The following is an 18,725-nucleotide window of genomic DNA, read 5'->3' as shown; positions in this document are numbered from 1 at the left end:
AATTATAATGTATGTAAAATCTATATTGACAAAATAGGAGGTGGTTTTATTCCATATATCTACAAATTGTGTATCCTTAATGTATAAAGTTTGGAATAAACTGGAGGTCTATGAGCAGTAGGGTAAGCAGTTAATTGAGTCAGAAGCCATGTCTATCTGTCTATTAATCTATGTGGTAATGAATGTACTTTGTCATAATTACATTTTAGTTTAATAAATAATTTAGTTTACTGAAATACTAATAGATGGTGCTAGAGGACTATAGGTTATGAAACACAAGGTCTTAATAATGGTGAATAGAAAATATACTTATAAGATTTAAGATGTAAGATCTTGCTTCTAAAAATGACATTTGCAATTTACTTGCATGTATTTAAAACATAAACTTCAAATTTAATCTGACAGAAGAAACAGAAACAGCAGCATTTTGGGTGTAAAACTTAAAAATACATTCCCTGAATTTAATTTGTTACTCCCTAATAATAAAACGTGGAAACTTACTAATCGGTCTCAAAATTAATCTGATTGCATTAATAATTCAGTTGTGTGTCTAACATTATTTATCAAATTATGATTTTATTGTATAAGTTTACTCATTTTAAAATTTTGAACGAGAAAGGAGGAGGAGGTGGAGTAGAAGAAAATTGAGCATTAATAATTTCTAATGAACAAAGATTAATAAATGATTAATAGTATATGTACAGGAGTATTTGAGCAAGGCCTGTGGAGAGTGGTGTTGTTTAACTTGGCAGAGAGTGGTGCAGCAGCCAAGATAAAAATCTCTCTCACTGAAGACAAAGATGTCTGTGTTATTATTTTTCCAATTTCAGCCATGAAGTATGCTCTGGCCGTCGTGGCCCTTGGATTGGCAGTTCACTTCAGTCAACCTGAAGTGGTTAATGACTTCCATAACTGCAAGGGTTTCTTCTACCGTGGCACAAAGCCTAAAGGAATTGCCACCGGTCAGCATGTACGTATTTGTCAAAGGCTACAAAATCAGTACCACTACGCGACTCTCTTTGACCCCAAAAGTAAAATTCCTGTGTACTCTGCTTACAAACTTGAGACGGGGAGCAAGGGTGAAAGAACTTGGCATTATGAGCCTCAGGTATGTAAGAACTATTCAATATGTTTATATTCAAATTATGAGGAGATTCACGTAGTTAAATAGGCTGATGAAGTACATTTCAAAGACTGGATTAAAACAGACAGAAATAAATTATAACAAACAAATTAAATGTTTGATTCCACCATCAAAAACAGGGATCTTCATGGTGACTTGGATTAGAAGCTTTCATCATGTTATGTTAATGTACTGTTTTCCTGAATAATAATATGTGCTGGAATTGTATCGTTAGGCCTTTCTGTTCTCTTATTTGAAGTTTACATGAATGTCTAATTATTTATGCGGTAAATGTTCATGTTTTTACTGTTCTACTCTATTACATTATTTACTGGTGATATCACAGCAGGTAAAAGTGATGCTTATTCAATAATACAACTTGTCATAATAATAGAAAATGGTCAAAATGGACAAATGTTTCATATTATTTGAGAAGCAAATAAACCTTCAGACATTGAACACAGACATAATATTTGTTAATTATTTCAGCTGTGTGGTCTTGCTGAGATATAGGTAGTATTTCCAAACAAGTTTCTTCCTATGCGATCAAGTATGGCTAGCATTTAGGATCCCTATCTGTGACAGGTCGGCCCTGTCCCAGGCATGGCTGTTGGTGAGGGTTGGGTTGGTTCTCATTTGTGGCGGCATCTGCATCTCGTTGATGTGTTTTGCACCGGGTTGCGAGATGCACCTACAGTGCTGATGCAGACGGCAATCAGCGCTCTCAACACAGCTGTGCCTCTCCCTATTTAATATCTTCCAGGGTGATCCCAGATTCCTGCAGCCTGTGTGGCAGCTTTGGAGTGCTCAAAGACAGTCCTCAGTATTTGTGTCTTTTGTTTGCCTTTTTTTTGGTTTATTTTGTTAGATTGATTCTTTTGAACCCTCACGGGTTTGAAGACTCCTCCGTGTGGAGGAGCACTATTTAATAAACATGCCTGTTGGCTACCAGGCTACACTTGTAGAACAGATTAATCAAATAAATAGTATACTGTAACAGATTTGATCAATGCAGTGTTGATTAAATCTGTTACACTATACTATATATTTTTTAATGAATCTGTTCTACAAGTGGAGTTGCATAACCAGTAAATAATGCAATAGATTAGATCAGTAAAAACATGAAAGTTTACCTCAGAAATAATTAGACATTAGTGTAAACCATGCAAAGAAAATGATAGGTTGTGAATGCAACCCCGGTTATCTGAAAAAGGAAGGACTGCCCAAGGGTTGCAAGGTCGCATGGGAGTTCAAGTCTCACGGCAAAAGAGGAAGATCCTGTGCAGACATCACCATTTAGATGTCTACTGTGCTGTGACAAACTAACTATACACACAGAAATCCAGAGAGAGATGTACCTCCAATCAAAAGGTTTTTATTACGAGCAGCTGCAAGGAAGAGGTTTGAGAGGCAATCTCAAGAACAGTTTTAGAGAAGTTACAAACTACAGGCATTTTTATGCAGACCAGACAGGACAGAAAGATAACAGAGCCCACATGTCTGTCCCGTGATGAGCGTAAGTTCGGTTTCTGCATGACAACTGCTCAGGAAGACGCATATATGGTCAAACCAGGGAGAATTAAGGCGTACGTAATGTTTAATATAAGGGGGGTTGTACGATGTATCAGGCCCAAATTGCTGGTGAAAACTGTTTCTTAAAAGAACCTGTTCTTCTAGGTATCAGGGTTGAACTATGGCACAGTACCATAGAACAGTGCGACAGTGAGACAGTGACCTTGTTTACACAGACACACAGGGAAAGAAATGCAGTTATTCACCCTGTATAACATAGGAGCCACACCAAGCACTACCATGACATTGCAAATTAATTAAATACACCGCAGGGTGCAGGGAGCACCCTCCACGCAATACAGGAGTGTTGGCTGCTCGCTCTACTAGCACAGCTAGCAGTTGACACCTGCCGATTAGCACAGCTAATGCAGGGCAACTGCAGTTCTACCGTGTAGTAACAAATTAACTATGTACACAGCGGGACATGAGAGCCAGCTCAAGTGCCCTCCACTGGGGACAGCAGCAGCGGTCCACTGCTCTACTAGCTCACAGCTAGTGCGGGGTCACAGACCTGCTGTCCAATAAACTATCCACACAGCGAGGCAGCGAGAATCAACTAGAGTGCCATGAGCTGGGGACAGCGGCAACAGCCCCCTACTCCATTAGCACAACTAGGATGGCCACAGACCTGCTGTCAAACTAACTACATACACCGCAGGGTGCAAGAGCCAGCTCATGCACATCTCTTGCAACACAGGAGCAGTTGACACCTGCCGATTACCACAGCTAATGCAGGTCAACAACAGCTTGACTGTGCTGTAACAAATAAACTACGTACACAGCAGGGCATGAGAGCCAGCCTGAGTGCCCTCTGCTGGGGACAGTGGCAGCAGTCCACTGCTCTACTAGATCACAGTTAGAGCTGGGTCACAGGCCAGCCGTCTGCACAAAGTATATACATGGTGGGGTACAGGCCACACACATACACACGTGACACAATGCAACAGTGAATGGACTATGTACAGGGTGGCCTCGCAAAGCACATGACAGTCCTTGGGAACACATTCAACAGGGCAATCACCAAATCCAGGAGTAGCTTATATGGCTTGACTGGAAGGCATAGTTTGGTCATAAGGGAAACTGTTCTGTTTAGCGCCATCCAAGGTGGACACCAGGATGAGCTGACAGGGGCAGATGGGGAAGAAAAGGTCAGGAGCCCATGCCCATAAGCTCAACTGCAAGTCAACACCAGATTCCCAATAGAGGTAGCCTGTCCTGTCATGTCCAACCTGTAGAACTGGAAAAATGTGTGCAGCGAGGCCCAAGCTGCAGCTGAACAAATGTCTGCTAAGGGGGCGCCTTGAAAAAGGGCCCACGATGTGGCAATGCCTCGAGTTTATTGGGCCACCAGGTGTCCAGGCATTAGGGTCCCAGTGAACTCGTAGGCCGTAGTAGTAGTATCCACAATCCAATCCGAGAGGCCCTGCTTAGACAGTGCCTGCCCTGTGTCCACAAACAACTGGTCCATGCGCCGAATATAGATCAAGTAGCACCTGATGGCCTTCACGGTGCAAAGCAGGTGAAGCCAACTCTACTAATTTGAAGAGAAACGTCTGCAGCGGTAGGAATACTGCAACCTCATAGAAGGAGCTCTCGCCGATTACTACCGCGTATGGCAGACCCCAGGCTATCAAGTGATCCCGTCCAGTAGCAGGCCTAGGTTGGTCTATAGAGGAGACGGCACAATCACACGTGAGACAGGTCCCCCAGGTAAACAGGCAGCGGGGGCCCCTTGGCACCAAATTTAGGCCTCCCAGGAGTAATGACATCAGTCATACTCTGGGAACAGTAATGCAGAGAGGGGAGTTCCAGTAGCATCACTACCCTCACCTTAAACAATAACTAAAACCATATACGGAGAGTGGGGGGTGGGTGGTGACAGGAGATCTGCTGAAGAACCCAGTTTGGATGCATAGATGGTAAATGTATTTATTTAACATGCCAGGCCTGGAAGGGGCCCGACATGGAAGCACTCTACCTCAGCAGAGACTTATTGAACAGTAGAAGTGGACAGCCTTTTATACAATGCATGACATGTTGGTCTGTGGGCAGGGGCACAGACAGATTTCCCAAAGTGTTGTCTTGAGATCAGGTTTCTGAATGTTTGTGGTGGTCTTCCTGAGCAGTGGGGGTCATCATGGAAGCAGATGTTTTCCAGTTGTGGCATACAAACTGCCCAATCTCACATTTCTTTAACAATGCACAATGAGGTAATCAATCACTATAATGTAGCATCTTCAGCCTTGAGAGAATAACAGGAAACCGCAAACAAACTGGTATCTGTAGACAACTGCCTGTTGCTAGCTTTACAAATCTACTTTACTCAGTCTGCATATTATAATTTCTAATATAAAACATAATACAGTTTATATAAAACATTAATAACACCTCTACAGTCCCACCTGTTGGCAATAGAGCAAAGCGAAAAGAAGCCAAAATAATCGTGTTCGTCAGTTACAATAATTTCTTCCTCCTGAGGGGCAGGTGGTATAGTGCTGTGTTTTCAGCTCCCATTCATCCCAGTCTGCCACCTACGAGGTGTGTATGTATGTACAGAGAGGTATGCAGATAATCAGGGGATAGGAATGTCTTTTTCTTTGCTTGGTCAGGGAAACAATTATGTCATAACTACACCTTATCGAATATTGAGCTCTCTTATGGAAATTGCAGTGGCCACCTACAATTTCTTGGAGCTTTACAGTGCATCTCAAATTATGTTTTGTAAGAGAATTTGGAATGCTTGGTTTTCCAGTCAATCTAAATAAATAGTTGAACTGAAAACTCATAGGTCAATTGGTTTCTCTTTTAAGATTATTTTTAGAGGGAAGATGCGGTCAAGTCACAGATGTGCAATAATCATTTATTTTGACTAATATCATTCAATTATATTACTGAAAATAAGTAATATTAAGCTTCTGCTGGATTACAGTAAGAAACAGATAATACCCATTTTCTTCTTTCTCCTCACAGTACAGCTTATAGGCCAGTCTGGTCAGGCAGGAAGCGGTGTGTCTCTCTCCGTCTCCCTCCAGCTCTGTCTTTTGTCTCGTTGCAGGATGAAGAAGTTTAGAGAACTCAAATTCTCTTTGTTTTCCCTTTTATAAGGTTTCCTTCCAACCAATAGCATTTTTCCACCACCATGACTTGGGTGTCTTATGCTAAAGTAATTTAGAAGTGGGGGGTCATTTTGAATTTGGCTAGGAGCCAATCAGAGGACAGGTCCCTTTTGGTCTCTGGTCATAAAGATAGGGTTACCAGGGCTACCAGGGGCTACCAGGGGAAAGGGAGGAGGTCTGTTTCCTCTACCAAACCAGATGGTATAGAATTTCCCATAGAAAAATACATTCTAACAAATAATATCTTACAGTTTCATCCTGCCCTAGGTCAAAAAGGTAAATCCCCAGTTACTAAATATATAATACATACATTTTGTTGCTTCTAAGAAAATACAAAAGTCAGCAAAATGTTATTTTTACAAATTCAGTTATTCACATCTCAAGAGAAGGGCAATGGAGTTATTCTCAAAGTGTAGAGGAGAATGTCCAGAGCATATCCTCTGGACAACTGCCTGTTGCTAGCTTGACAAATCTACTTTGCTCAGTCTGCATATTATTATTTCTAATATAAAGCATAATACAGTTTATATAAAACATTAATAACGGCTCTACATCGGCTCATGTTCCCTCTGCTGAACACAGGAGCACTCGCCTTCCGCCAAATGCTAGGGGTGGGACGATAGAAGCTCTACTGTACTAAAATATACAAAGCAAGGCAAGAAGAGCTAAGCTCTTGTGCCCTTGCTTAACACATGAGCAGCCACCTCTTGATCAACTAGCACAGCTAGGAACAAGTGACAGCAAACTTTACTGTGCTAAAACATACAAAGCGGGAAAAAAAAAAACAAAAAAAAACTCTTGTGCCCTCGCTTCACACAGGAGCAGTCACCTCCTGCTCAACTACCTAGGAACGGAGTGATGGCAATCTCTACTGCTTGAAAAGAAGGAAACATATACAATCTGGAGCAGCAAGAGACAGGTTGTTACGACCCCAAGTGGCTGATGTAAGGGAATGAGGACCACATAACATAGAACATGCAAATACAGTAGTGAGAGTGAGGTGAGTGCAAAAACCAACACTTAGACTCAACTAGTGAGGGAAAAAAGTATTTGATCCCCTGCTGATTTTGTACGTTTGCCCACTGACAAAGAAATGATCAGTCTATAATTTTAATGGTAGGTGTATTTTAACTGTGAGAGACAGAATAACAGCAAAAAAATCCAGAAAAATGCATTTCAAAAGAGTTATAAATTGATTTGCATGTTAATGAGGGAAATAAGTATTTGATCCCCTATCAATCAGCAAGATTTCTGGCTCCCAGGTGTCTTTTATACAGGTAGCGAGCTGAGATTAGGAGCACTCTCTTAAAGGGAGTGCTCCTAATCTCAGCTCGTTACCTGTATAAAAGACACCTGTCCACAGAAGCAATCAATCAATCAGATTCCAAACTCTCCACCATGGCCAAGACCAAAGAGCTGTCCAAGGATGTCAGGGACAAGATTGTAGACCTACACAAGGCTGGAATGGGCTACAAGACCATCGCCAAGCAGCTTGGTGAGAAGGTGACAACAGTTGGTGCAATTATTCACAAATGGAAGAAACACAAAATAACTGTCAGTTTTCCTCGGTCTGGGGCTCCATGCAAGATCTCACCTCGTGGAGTTTCAATGATCATGAGAACGGTGAGGAATCAGCCCAGAACTACACGGGAGGATCTTGTTAATGATCTCAAGGCAGCTGGGACCATAGTCACCAAGAAAACAATTGGTAACACACTACGCCGTGAAGGACTGAAATCCTGCATCACCCGCAAGGTCCCCCTGCTCAAGAAAGCACATGTACAGGCCCGTCTGAAGTTTTTAATGAACATCTGAATGATTCAGAGGAGAACTGGGTGAAAGTGTTGTGGTCAGATGAGACCAAAATCAAGCTCTTTGGCATCAACTCAACTCCCCGTGTTTGGAGGAGGAGGAATAACACCAAGAACACCATCCCCACCATCAAACATGGAGGTGGAAACCTTATGCTTTGGGGGTGTTTTTCTGCTAAGGAGTCAGGACAACTGCACCGCATCAAAGGGACGATGGACGGGGCCATGTACCGTCAAATCTTGGGTGAGAACCTCCTTCCCTCCCTGAGATGTGTGCAAACGTGGTGGCCAACTACAAGAAATGTCTGACCTCTGTGATTGCCAGCAAGGGTTTTGCCACCAAGTAATAAGTCGAAGGGTCAAATACTTATTTCCCTCATTAACATGCAAATCAATTTATAACTTTTTTGAAATTCATTTTTCTGGATTTTTTTGTTGTTATTCTCTCTCTCACTGCTAAAATACACCTACCATTAAAATTATAGACTGATCATTTCTTTGTCAGTGGGCAAATGTACAAAATCAGCAGGGGATCAAATACTTTTTTCCCTCACTGTATAATACAAAAAGGGTTTATTTACAAACGGGAGGGGAGTATATACAACTATGTACAATAGCCAAACCGGACGTGACAACAATAATAATAATAATAATAATAATAATAACTAGAAGTTGCATGCAACTTTTAAGGTTTCCATGTTGTATCAGTAGGTTTCAGATTTGAGCAGGCAATTGTAATTTAAATGCATGTGTTATTAAATGTGTAATTTTCAATTCTAATCCAATTTAGTATACATTTGAGTTTTTCAATCTTTTGTCATTTGTAGTGCACATTTCAGTGTCATTGGACTATAATATGAATTTCTTGCTTGCATGCATCAATTTTGTAAGGTACCATTTTATTTTTCAATTAATTGTAGCATATATGTGAAGTTTTCATTCTTTTGTCATTCAGGGCACTGGGCTTTAGAGTTCCAGATTAGTAGCTGTTTTAATTTTCGCACGTGGACACATGTTAAATCCAACATTGCGGCTTAACCGTGTACCTCACAAACTTAATTATCAGGTTTTCTCTTCAAGACAGAGGCATACACACATGTGCAGAGTTTCATGTGTGTACTGCATTCCAGTGTCCAGGAAATGTGTAACTTGTCTGAAGCGGCGCGTACGTTTTTTTTCATTGGCGCACAGCACCCATGTTTTTTACTGGGGTACCTCGCCTTTAACAACCTTGGTAGTACTCTGTAGTACTGTCATGCATACCAATTTGTGGCACAGTGGGTATAAGTGGCATGGGGTAGAAGGCACCAAAGCTTGAATCAGAAAACGCACCATGGCGGACAAAGCGCGAGACCGAGCAACTTCTGATGAACAAGAGTAACAGTAGGGCATAAGGTATGTATGTGTATGAAGTGGCATATGCATGTGTCCATTGGTTTTGGAGAAGAAGATTTTTGTAGCATTTCACAATTTCGACACTCATCGCAACATGGCGACGGCACCATGTGACCGACACCTGTAGTTTTCACTGCATTTGTAGGTATAAGATGTGTCTACAACACTTGCAAGTTTCGTGAGTTTTAATGCATGTATGAGCGTTTTAGGTGCATTAGAAATTTTGGTGGAAGGAAAAAGATAATACAAAAAAATATACAATAATAATAATAATAATAATAATAATAATAATAATAATAATAATAATAATAATAATAATAATAATAACTAGAAGTTGCATGCAACTTTTAAGGCTTCCATGTTGTATCAGTAGGTTTTAGATTTGAGCAGACATTTGTAGTTTAAATGCATGTGTTATTAAATGTGTAATTTTCAATTCTAATCCAATGTAGTATACATTTGAGGTTTTCAGTCTTTTATCACTTGAAGATTGTATTTCAATTTCAGTGAAGTATAATATTAATTTATTGATTGCATGCATCAATCATGTAAGGTACCATTGTATTTTTCACTTAATTCTAGCATATATGTGAAGTTTTCATTATTGTGTCATTCAAGATGCAGAATGCAATTCCCAAGTTTGGCCATATGATGGAGGTGTATGTCTACATAAGGAATGTCATGATGTGGCTGACATGTGAAGCTTTCATTTTGGTTTGTTTACAGTAGCCAGGTTTTGTGTCCTATCAAATTGGCTTCATCAACTTTGACAGATCTTTCTACTAGTTTAATCACTGACAATTTAAGTTCATTAGGCTATAGTTCTGAATATATTTGCTGTCATAAGTGACATATTGTTACACATTTTGATGAGTTTTTGAATTTTGAATATAGGTTTTTCTGGGGTCAGTTTCATGCTTTTATAAATACGTGTATTTTGCATTCGTGCACAGTCATTTTCTTGTTGCTGCCATGTTCTTGCACACAGTCACTTGCCTCTTGCAGACGTGATAGATAGCAGTGTAGCGTAAGGTACACTTATACATTTCAATTAAAGAAGTGAATTTATAGTATCACCTTATCACGAATCCTGGAATCTTGTAGAACTCAATTTCCGTAATAATTGGACGCAGACACCAATTCCAAAGATATAAATTGTCAAATTAATTAAAAACAAAGGCTAAATGTAGCACTACACTAATCATACAAAAGGGAAAAAAATATTAAAATTAAACTCTAGATCAACAACTCAAAGACAAATCACTTCCGTGACCAAATCAAAGACAATGGGATCGCATATGATAACACACAAATCGTTAAACAAAAAAGGTTATAAACACATTGACCACAATACCAGTTATTAAGACGAAGGTGAGTCTCTCATTAGTATTTTTAGTCAGACATCAAATAACTACGCAGGTTAGTATTTATGTCAGGTATCATTTTTTGTAACCACAATTTCCCTTAACTGATTATTATTCAATGATTAAGGATAGGCAGGGCCACCAATAATCTAAAGTATATTAACGTGTGTCACTTTCAGACTAAAACAGTTAAACAGGAATGAGTAGATATTTCTCGGCATTGACAGGTTTTATTTCTAAAATTGTCAACAAAACAGTTTAATGCAACACACATTTATATTGAAGAAAACTAAATGATATTACACATTCTAGAGTTATGAATCACAGATTAACATTTCTAATTGATTTCTCAAATGTCATGAATCACAAACTCCAAACTGTTAAACTTATCTGAACTTCGTCGCAGAGAGGCCTCTCTGGCTTCGGGCTCTGATAACAGCACACGGCACGAGGTCCGTGTGGTTTGGAACAAAGGCAGTCCGGTTCGGCTTTGTCCAAGAACTTCCACTCAGTCGATGCACCTGGAAGTTGGGGTTTCGCAAAAGTAGAGTCTTTTCCAAACAGATTTTCCACTGGTTTGAAGGCTCCAAGGTTGTACACAAAATCTTCTTTGCAAGCAGGGTTTCCACCGTAGTTACTCGAAGACAAAGTCTTTGAGGAAAGCAGGTCCCTGTTTGTTTCCGTGGGGCAAGTTTCTTAAGGCTCAATAGCTATTTAAATGACTGAACACCTTCGTATTGCAGTCGACTTGTCAATTGTCCAGCTGTAAAACTCCACAGATCAGATGGGCACAGGCGGGCAGGTGCAGTTTGTAAAATCCTTTAAAATAATTATTAATATGGCTCAATCTCCTTCTCCCAGTTTAACTCTTCTGTTGCTGGCAAATACTTTGTTTGTATCTGGTTCCAGTTCTGGCAGCCGAGCTACAGGTTGAGCTGCGGGTTACTGGTTCAGGTGAGAGAGAGGGAGAGATAGATGCCGTGTGTGCTACCCTTTATACGCCTGTCAGATCAATAGATGATTGGTTCTTGAGTTTGTGAGATTGGATTCCCGTTTCAGCCCCCAGTGTCCTATTGGAGGGGGGCTTGATTTATGACTGATGTCAATCCATGCCATCTTTTGGAAATGCCGGTTGGCCCGGGTTCGTAGCTCTGTGTCAGGATTTCGGCTCTCGTCCACTTCAAAAAGTTTTTATCACCTACAGGCCCTCTTCCCCAGACATCTCACAGCAGGGCTTCCAAGCTATTTGACCTATTCTCAGTGCCATCCTCCCAAGACTGCCACTTTGATGTAAACCAGTTCACATGCTGATGAGCTTAGGAAATCTGCTAAGTTTGGGGGAGAGGTCTTCTTTAGATCAGTGCTTCAGCTCAGAGCTATGAATGCTCTTATCAAAATACACCCCCACACTTAACGCTACATACCCCCTCTCTTGAATGGGACTAAGGTTGGCAAACAGCAACCTCTACTGTGAGGTAGCCAAGAAGTATAGACAAAATGGGGCAAGGGGAGACCAGCTCCATGCCCTCTGCTTAATACAGGCCCTCAGTAAACTGTATACAACTGGGTAACAGAGTAACACACACTCACACCTGCGCCAGTGCCTCTGTAGTGAGGAAGACAAGGTGGAGAGCCACACAGAACTGGCCGCTGTAAGTGCGTCTCCACCCAGCAATGCAATACTGACCAACAACAGGGACAACAGCATAACCGCACTGAAACCTTGCCACGCAGGCACACCATGTGTGTCGGGGTTTCCGGGTCCAGGGTCCAGGGTTTGGGGTCCGGGGGCCAAGAGTAGTAAGCCACCAGCCTAAGTGGGGCCTGGAACCAAGACTGCACACAAGGACAATGAAGTGTAGCAGAGCTTGATCCCAGCAAGCTGAGAGAGCGAGAGCTGTAGTGCGGGAGCAAGCCAGCAGAGGGGCATCGCACATGGGCGAGATCTCTTACGACAGACTGAGGCTGAGGCCGGGCAGCCAGGCCTCAGATGTACTGCCGTTGCTGATGTTCTTGAGCTGTGAAAGAACCCTGGAGCAACTCCCACAGTGGCTAGTCTAACAATAATATATTTAATATATTAAGTGACTTTCCAAATCAATACATAATTTGCCAAAGTGAAAGTGAAAGTAAACTGCAAAGTGCAATCGGAGTACATAGTCAATACAGTCGCTACTATCAATAATGTTTTTCCAAACAGTAATACAATAATTTAAATTACAGCAATATGTAATCTAAGAATAAGAAAAGCTTTCATTCACATGTCTGGGAGCGACGCCAAACACTGTCGAGGTGCCCCGAACAGAAACGCTGTGTATCCAAACAACGGAGTGCAGGAGTATAACTACCATGTAGGCCCGCAGGCATAACCACACCGTTTGTGCCAGGGTTTCTGGGGCCAAAGGGTGATGCCGGGTCCGGGGTCCAGGGGCCGAGGGTAGTAGGCCACCAACCAAAGCGGGGACTAGAACTGAGGCCGCACACATGGACGGTGGATCACAAAAGAGCTCGATCCCAGCAAGCTGAGAGAGTGAGACCCCTTATAGTCGTAGTGCAGGCGCAAGCCAGTGGAGGAGCACTTCACGCGGGCGAGATCTCTTACGCTGGCCAGTCGGGCCTCAGATTTACTGCCACTGCTGGTGCTCTGGCTGTGGAGGAAAAGCCATATGGACAAAAACCAACAGAGCGACTAGTCTGTTATATAATATATGACAATAATTATATTAAAAAAACTAGATAAGCCCTGCGTGATGTATTTTTTTACTGAAACTGAAAACTGAGGCACAGCCAGACCTCTGGGGCGAATAAGGCACAGAACTAAAAATACACAGACAGACAAATGTGGCGAATTGGTGGGAGAACAGCACACAGTTTGTGTTGCAACAAATACAAAGGGAGCTCTCACATCTTGATATTGCAAAGGCTAAGAGGATCCTGTGTAGATGTCACCTTTTATACAAACAGGAAGTGGGACAGACCTGTTTGAGTGACGAGCACAGGGGCTGTAGCGGCTGTGTCTCGCCAGTCGTGGATAGGGAGGGTCCTGGCATTGTTTGAAAACACACACAAAAGTCCAAAGAATAATCCAACAAAACGAAATACGACTTGATAAAAAATGCAAAAAACCTAATTTATTTGAAATCCAAAATTATAATCCAACAGTCCAAAAAAAAAAAAAAAAATAGTATCCTTATATGTATGTGAGTGTGGTTCAAAAAATATACGCCATCCACCACCCTATCCAAACATTTTCCAAATTCCCCCTGCCACACCCCTCAGTCGCCGTACCCCATATCCCTAACTTCCTGGGTGTGGCCACTTAAGAGCGTTTAACCAAATGACATACAAATTGAACCGACAGAATCAAAACAAAAATACATAAACAAATAAACCATAAACAACTAAATTAACTTCTCTGTGCAAAATAATAACAATAATAAGAATAACAAAAAAGGAACAAAAACAGAAAAACTTAATCTGGCTCCAACAGGGGTCAATGGCAGCTTTGATAGAGAGATGTCTTGATTGGCTTCCAAAGGAAGTGTGCTGAAACCCCTCCTCTTTGGGCAGATCTTCCGACTTGATAGATAACAGAAAGATTTCGTGACACCAGTACATATTATGGTATCCTGAAAACAGTAATAACACAGTGCTCATTATTTGTTTTGGTTGAATATAATTAAACTTGGCAACTGTAGATTTAAAATTGTGCATATGTTTGTTTGTTTTTCCACTCTAACAGGTGAATGACTCAAATAGTGAAGAAAGAAATATGTTGGAATACAAGCCAGGAGACGAGATAAAACACCAAGCCAGAGAAGAAGACTATAAGACAACTATCCAGTACAACAAGGGCCATCTCAATCCCTTCAGCCATAATGTTGATAACGCATCAACTGCAACCTGTACCTACACCAATGTTGTCCCCCAGCTCATCCATTTCAACAAAGCTATATGGGGACAACATGAAGTAAGGCTGAGCGAGGACTTGCTAAACAAATGCAAAGATCCTAGCACACGTCATGTCGTTGTTGGCGTTGTCCAATCCAATACTCATATTGGGGAGAAACATGATGTTAACGTGCCCATGGCCTTTTGGTCAGCCTATTGTTGTAGTTACCAGAATAAAACAGGCTTCTTGTCAGGAGCGTTTTGGGCAAACCATTATGATAATGCTTCTGTACATGGCATATCCCTGCAAACTCTGCATAGACGCATTGACCCCAAGAAAATCATTCAGATTTTCATTAACGACTGCAATTCTAATGAACAGGACGAAGGATACATGACTGACCCCAGTCTTCTCTCAAATGTCTTGCAGCTCATTGAGTCATGTGTTCAGTGGGTCTGGTCCATCTGGTTAAACTAATGAAATTGAGAAGTGTGGTGGTGGGGTTCAGGGGTGAACAGACCCAGAATTGTACCTTCTGATTGGATGAACGACCATAAGATTTCACGTCCCTTTCCTATAAAGCTGCACTCATGTTTGTAAACATTAAGTCCTCACTGAAGGAATTGTGCTGACGTGGGGCTTCCAAGCCGGCTTGATTAAAGTTCTATTTGCTTTATCTCCGCGACTTCTCCACTTATTTCCGAGACGGGTTCTACAGTAGGTATGTCCAATTGCTTTGACAATACAAATGCACTGAATTGAGAGCGAGAGAGAGAGAGAGAGAGAGAGAGAGAGAGAGAGAGAGAGAGAGAGAGGTGCTTAGGGCACATCTGTAACATAAATTAGGGAACATTCGTAACATACAGGGAACATTTGTAAAACGAATTAGGGAACCTTTGTGACATACTAAAAGGACATATACTGGTAAGATGCTGGGTACTTTTGAAACAACAAAAATGGCATTAGTTAGTTCAGTATTACAGCATACAATTTGTCAGGCTTCATAAGAATGGTATTTATAACATACTCTGTAAAAATAAAGGCAAATAGCATTTGTGGTTCATGAGAAAAAAAAAAATATAATCAAAGCTATCAGACTTTAGCAGTCAGTATATGAACACACGTACGATTATAGGGCATTTTTTGGCAGCTTCACAAGACCTAATATTAAACGTTGTTGGTAAATTAGATAATTAATGGGGGCCCTCTATTTGCATTTATTCCCCTCCATAATTGCTAAAATAAAGTTTTACTGACATTTTATTGACCCTACCACTGCATAGGGCACATCTGTAACATGAACGATACTGAATGGCACATACATTGAAAACTATTGAGACAATTGAGACAAATCCACTTTCCACTTCATAAATAATCTTAAAACGTTTCCAACCAAGCCAAAACCCTTTTTTTTTTTTACTTTTAAATGTACTTTATTACAGAAGTGCATCAATCAACACACAAATCTACAAAAAGCATTACAAAATAAAAACAATGCACCCTCCAAAAAATGCAACTGTTAAACAAATGTCCAATTACCATAAAAACAGAATAGACATCACTCTTTATATATTTAAAACCAAACCCTCATTCCCAACCAGGCAGAGAACCCTATCAAGGCACCATACCTTCTCAAACTGATCCACACTACACATTGTATTGTGGTATTCATAATCGACAGTGATTTGTGCAGCCACCCTAATTTTAAAAACTCAATTTCCGTTTCCTACTCTTTTTGCCCTATCAAAAAATTGGTTAACTTGACCTTGTCTTTCAGTTGAACAATAGCACTTATAACATACACAAACACCCTTGGAGAAAAACACAATGAGAGTTGAGAAACAATTACCTGCAACCATAGAAATAAAGGTTGTAATCTATTACAGTCTAAATAACGGTGAGCAACAGTTTTCGTTTGACCACAAAACACACAGGCATCAGTCACATCATGATCAATAATGGACAGAAAGGAATTCACTGCTAAGTGCCAGTGTAAATCCCCAGCTCTCTTATTCAGGGGGGCTGTATACAGGGTTCCCCAAGCTGGGCGAACTGCACTCTCAACTAGCAGCTTCCCTCTCCAGGGTGAATCAGGGACATCTTTTAACTGTGCAAAATGAGTCGTTTTCAATACAAATTGATACAGCGTCTTATTATTGGCACTAGAAAAAACAACATCGGAGACTTCCTTCATCTGTAAAATCAGATCTGGCCTATCCTGCCTGAGCCACATGGAAGGGGAAAGCTTCAGCTCAGGGAAAAGCCTCTCTCTATTGGGTTCATTGCTCCCCATCCAAACCTCCCCCTGCACACCCAGCCCCTACTCCTGCAGGGCCACACTCTACTGAGACAGCAACACCCCTACCACTCGCACTGAGTGCACCTGCAGCCTTCCTGCCAAGGCCTCCACACTCATCCAGCCACCCCCCCTCCCCATCACAACCTGCCCCAGCCTGGTCACACCTGCCTTAACCAGCCTGCTATGCAAGCCCTGAGACTCCAACACAGGGAGCCGCAGTGCAGGGTTACACAGCAACGGCTCTCTCAAAAGCCAATAAGCCCCCAACCTCTCCATATCTCTCCACACCCGCACTAGCCACCACACTTTCAAGACACTACGGTAAAAAAATGGAACCCCTCTGAGATCCAACTGAGACATGTCTGTCACAAACAACTGCCTGTCCAGCTACAGCCTCTGAGAACAGCAGCTTCCGAACTGTCTGTAACCTGAACACTGCCACCCTGCTGGTCAGGTCTAAAAGGCCCGGCCCACCTTCTGCTACTGGCAGAAAAAACACACTCTGCCTTTAGGAAGTCCAAAAAAATATCGTGTCAGCGCATCTGCCTCCGCCAACCCCTGAAAACGGGATCTCACCAGCGCACCCTGCACCCTAGTGTACAAAATCTCAGACAGACTCTGCCGCTTCTTATTCAAGTCCATAAGGAGCCTGCCGTCGGCACCCAGCTCTATGGGTCTCTGCAGAGATTCAATGTCCTCTTCCGATTTTGCCAGAGCTGCTTTCACACTTATTGCAACACTCCTACTGTACATTCCCAATATGCCACCACTGTTTCACAGATAAGAAATCCCCCTTTTGATGTCCCCAGCGCTGCCAGAAAACTTTAAAAACCTCTATAAAATGTGCATTGTCCAACAGGTTGTTATTAAAATGCCAATATGGGCTGTGTGTTTTATAAGCAGGAACCAAAATCAAAACCAATAAACTGTATACTTAAGAAAGATAAGGTCAAGCCAGAAGGACAGGCCAGAAGGTAGCTTGATTTCTGTTCGTTATTTACGATGAGAATCTTGGAGACAATGTCAAACAGTATGATTGCAGTGCCTGCTCCCTAATCCATGTGTTGACCTATGAACTCTGTCTTATAATGATATATATTCTGTTTAGCTAACTCTCTAAGATAATATAGTAATGACTCTGTGATTGTAAACAGATCTTTGTGTTTTTGTGTATAAAAACCTCTGACTTTTAAGGCAGAGCGACTTTGGGATCTTCTTGATTCACTGTTCCTCTCCACGCTGCGTGTATTAAATGCATTGCAACTAACGTTCCAACCTCATTGAAGATTGTTTTTCTTCCACACCATTCAAGCCAGAGAAATAATACTACGACTACTCTTTACCCAAGTGTATTGTCTATGATCCAGGTTAGAAGCTCTCCACACATCTACTAAATTATTGTCAGCAATAACTGAAAGCAACTCCTTAGCAGATGGAACATGTGGCTCAATGTGGTTCCTATCCATCTTTGCATCAATCATGCAATTAAAATCCCCTGCTATCACCCAAACTTCATCAGGCTTGGCATCAGCTAAAATGATATTTAATCTCTGCAGGAACTCACATCTTTCCTCCCCCCTTTTTGGGGCATAGACATTAACAAAACAAAAAATCTTCTCCCCAAAAATCATATTCACCCTCAACAAACGCCCAGGTATAATATCAAGGACTGTTATATTACCAACTGGAAAAGCCTGGTCAAATAAAATAGCCACCCAAATAGCCATTTTACACAATCAAGCACTGCCAGTCTTTTCTGCACAGATCTGCCACCATTGATATTCAAACTCCCCAAGTTAAACTCCTGCATAATACAAAAAAGAGGAAAAAAACGAATACTAACAGAAAACAATTGAACAAAAAATTAAGAACTTATTGTCCAAACTACCTATTAGGAATTATTCCTGAGAGACGCTCGGGTCTTTGTGACTATTTTTCTCAATCTAAACCTTTCCGGATTCTCAAGCTCCGCGGAGCCCCGCAACAGAGCTTGTGCCGAGTTAACAAACTGTTTTAAATCCGGAAAAAAAGGACTCCACATTCACCCCCCTTTTCGCTTTATGTTGTTGCAAAAAACAATAAGACTCTGAGCACTATACCCCCCTTCCTGGGGATCTGCCACTTCCGACATCTGAGACGAGTCAGTAATACAG

General features: G+C 41.4%; 1 protein-coding gene across 1 annotated transcript; it reads left to right on the top strand.

Annotated features, from left to right (window-relative positions):
• The first annotated feature begins 747 nt into the window (after nucleotides 1-747).
• On the top strand, nucleotides 748-14,949 carry LOC136751511 (endonuclease domain-containing 1 protein). The gene is made up of 2 exons (XM_066707178.1): nucleotides 748-1,108; nucleotides 14,124-14,949. Exons 1-2 carry the CDS (start codon nucleotides 833-835, stop codon nucleotides 14,748-14,750), a joined length of 903 nt encoding a protein of 300 aa, XP_066563275.1. The 5' UTR covers nucleotides 748-832; the 3' UTR covers nucleotides 14,751-14,949.
• Nucleotides 14,950-18,725: the final 3,776 nt, after the last annotated feature.

Source organism: Amia ocellicauda, chromosome 6 (genome assembly GCF_036373705.1).
Source record: "Amia ocellicauda isolate fAmiCal2 chromosome 6, fAmiCal2.hap1, whole genome shotgun sequence".
Taxonomy (NCBI): Eukaryota; Metazoa; Chordata; class Actinopteri; order Amiiformes; family Amiidae; genus Amia; species Amia ocellicauda.
Note: the sequence above shows the minus strand (reverse complement) of the source record. Positions and strands in the feature narration are given on the sequence as shown.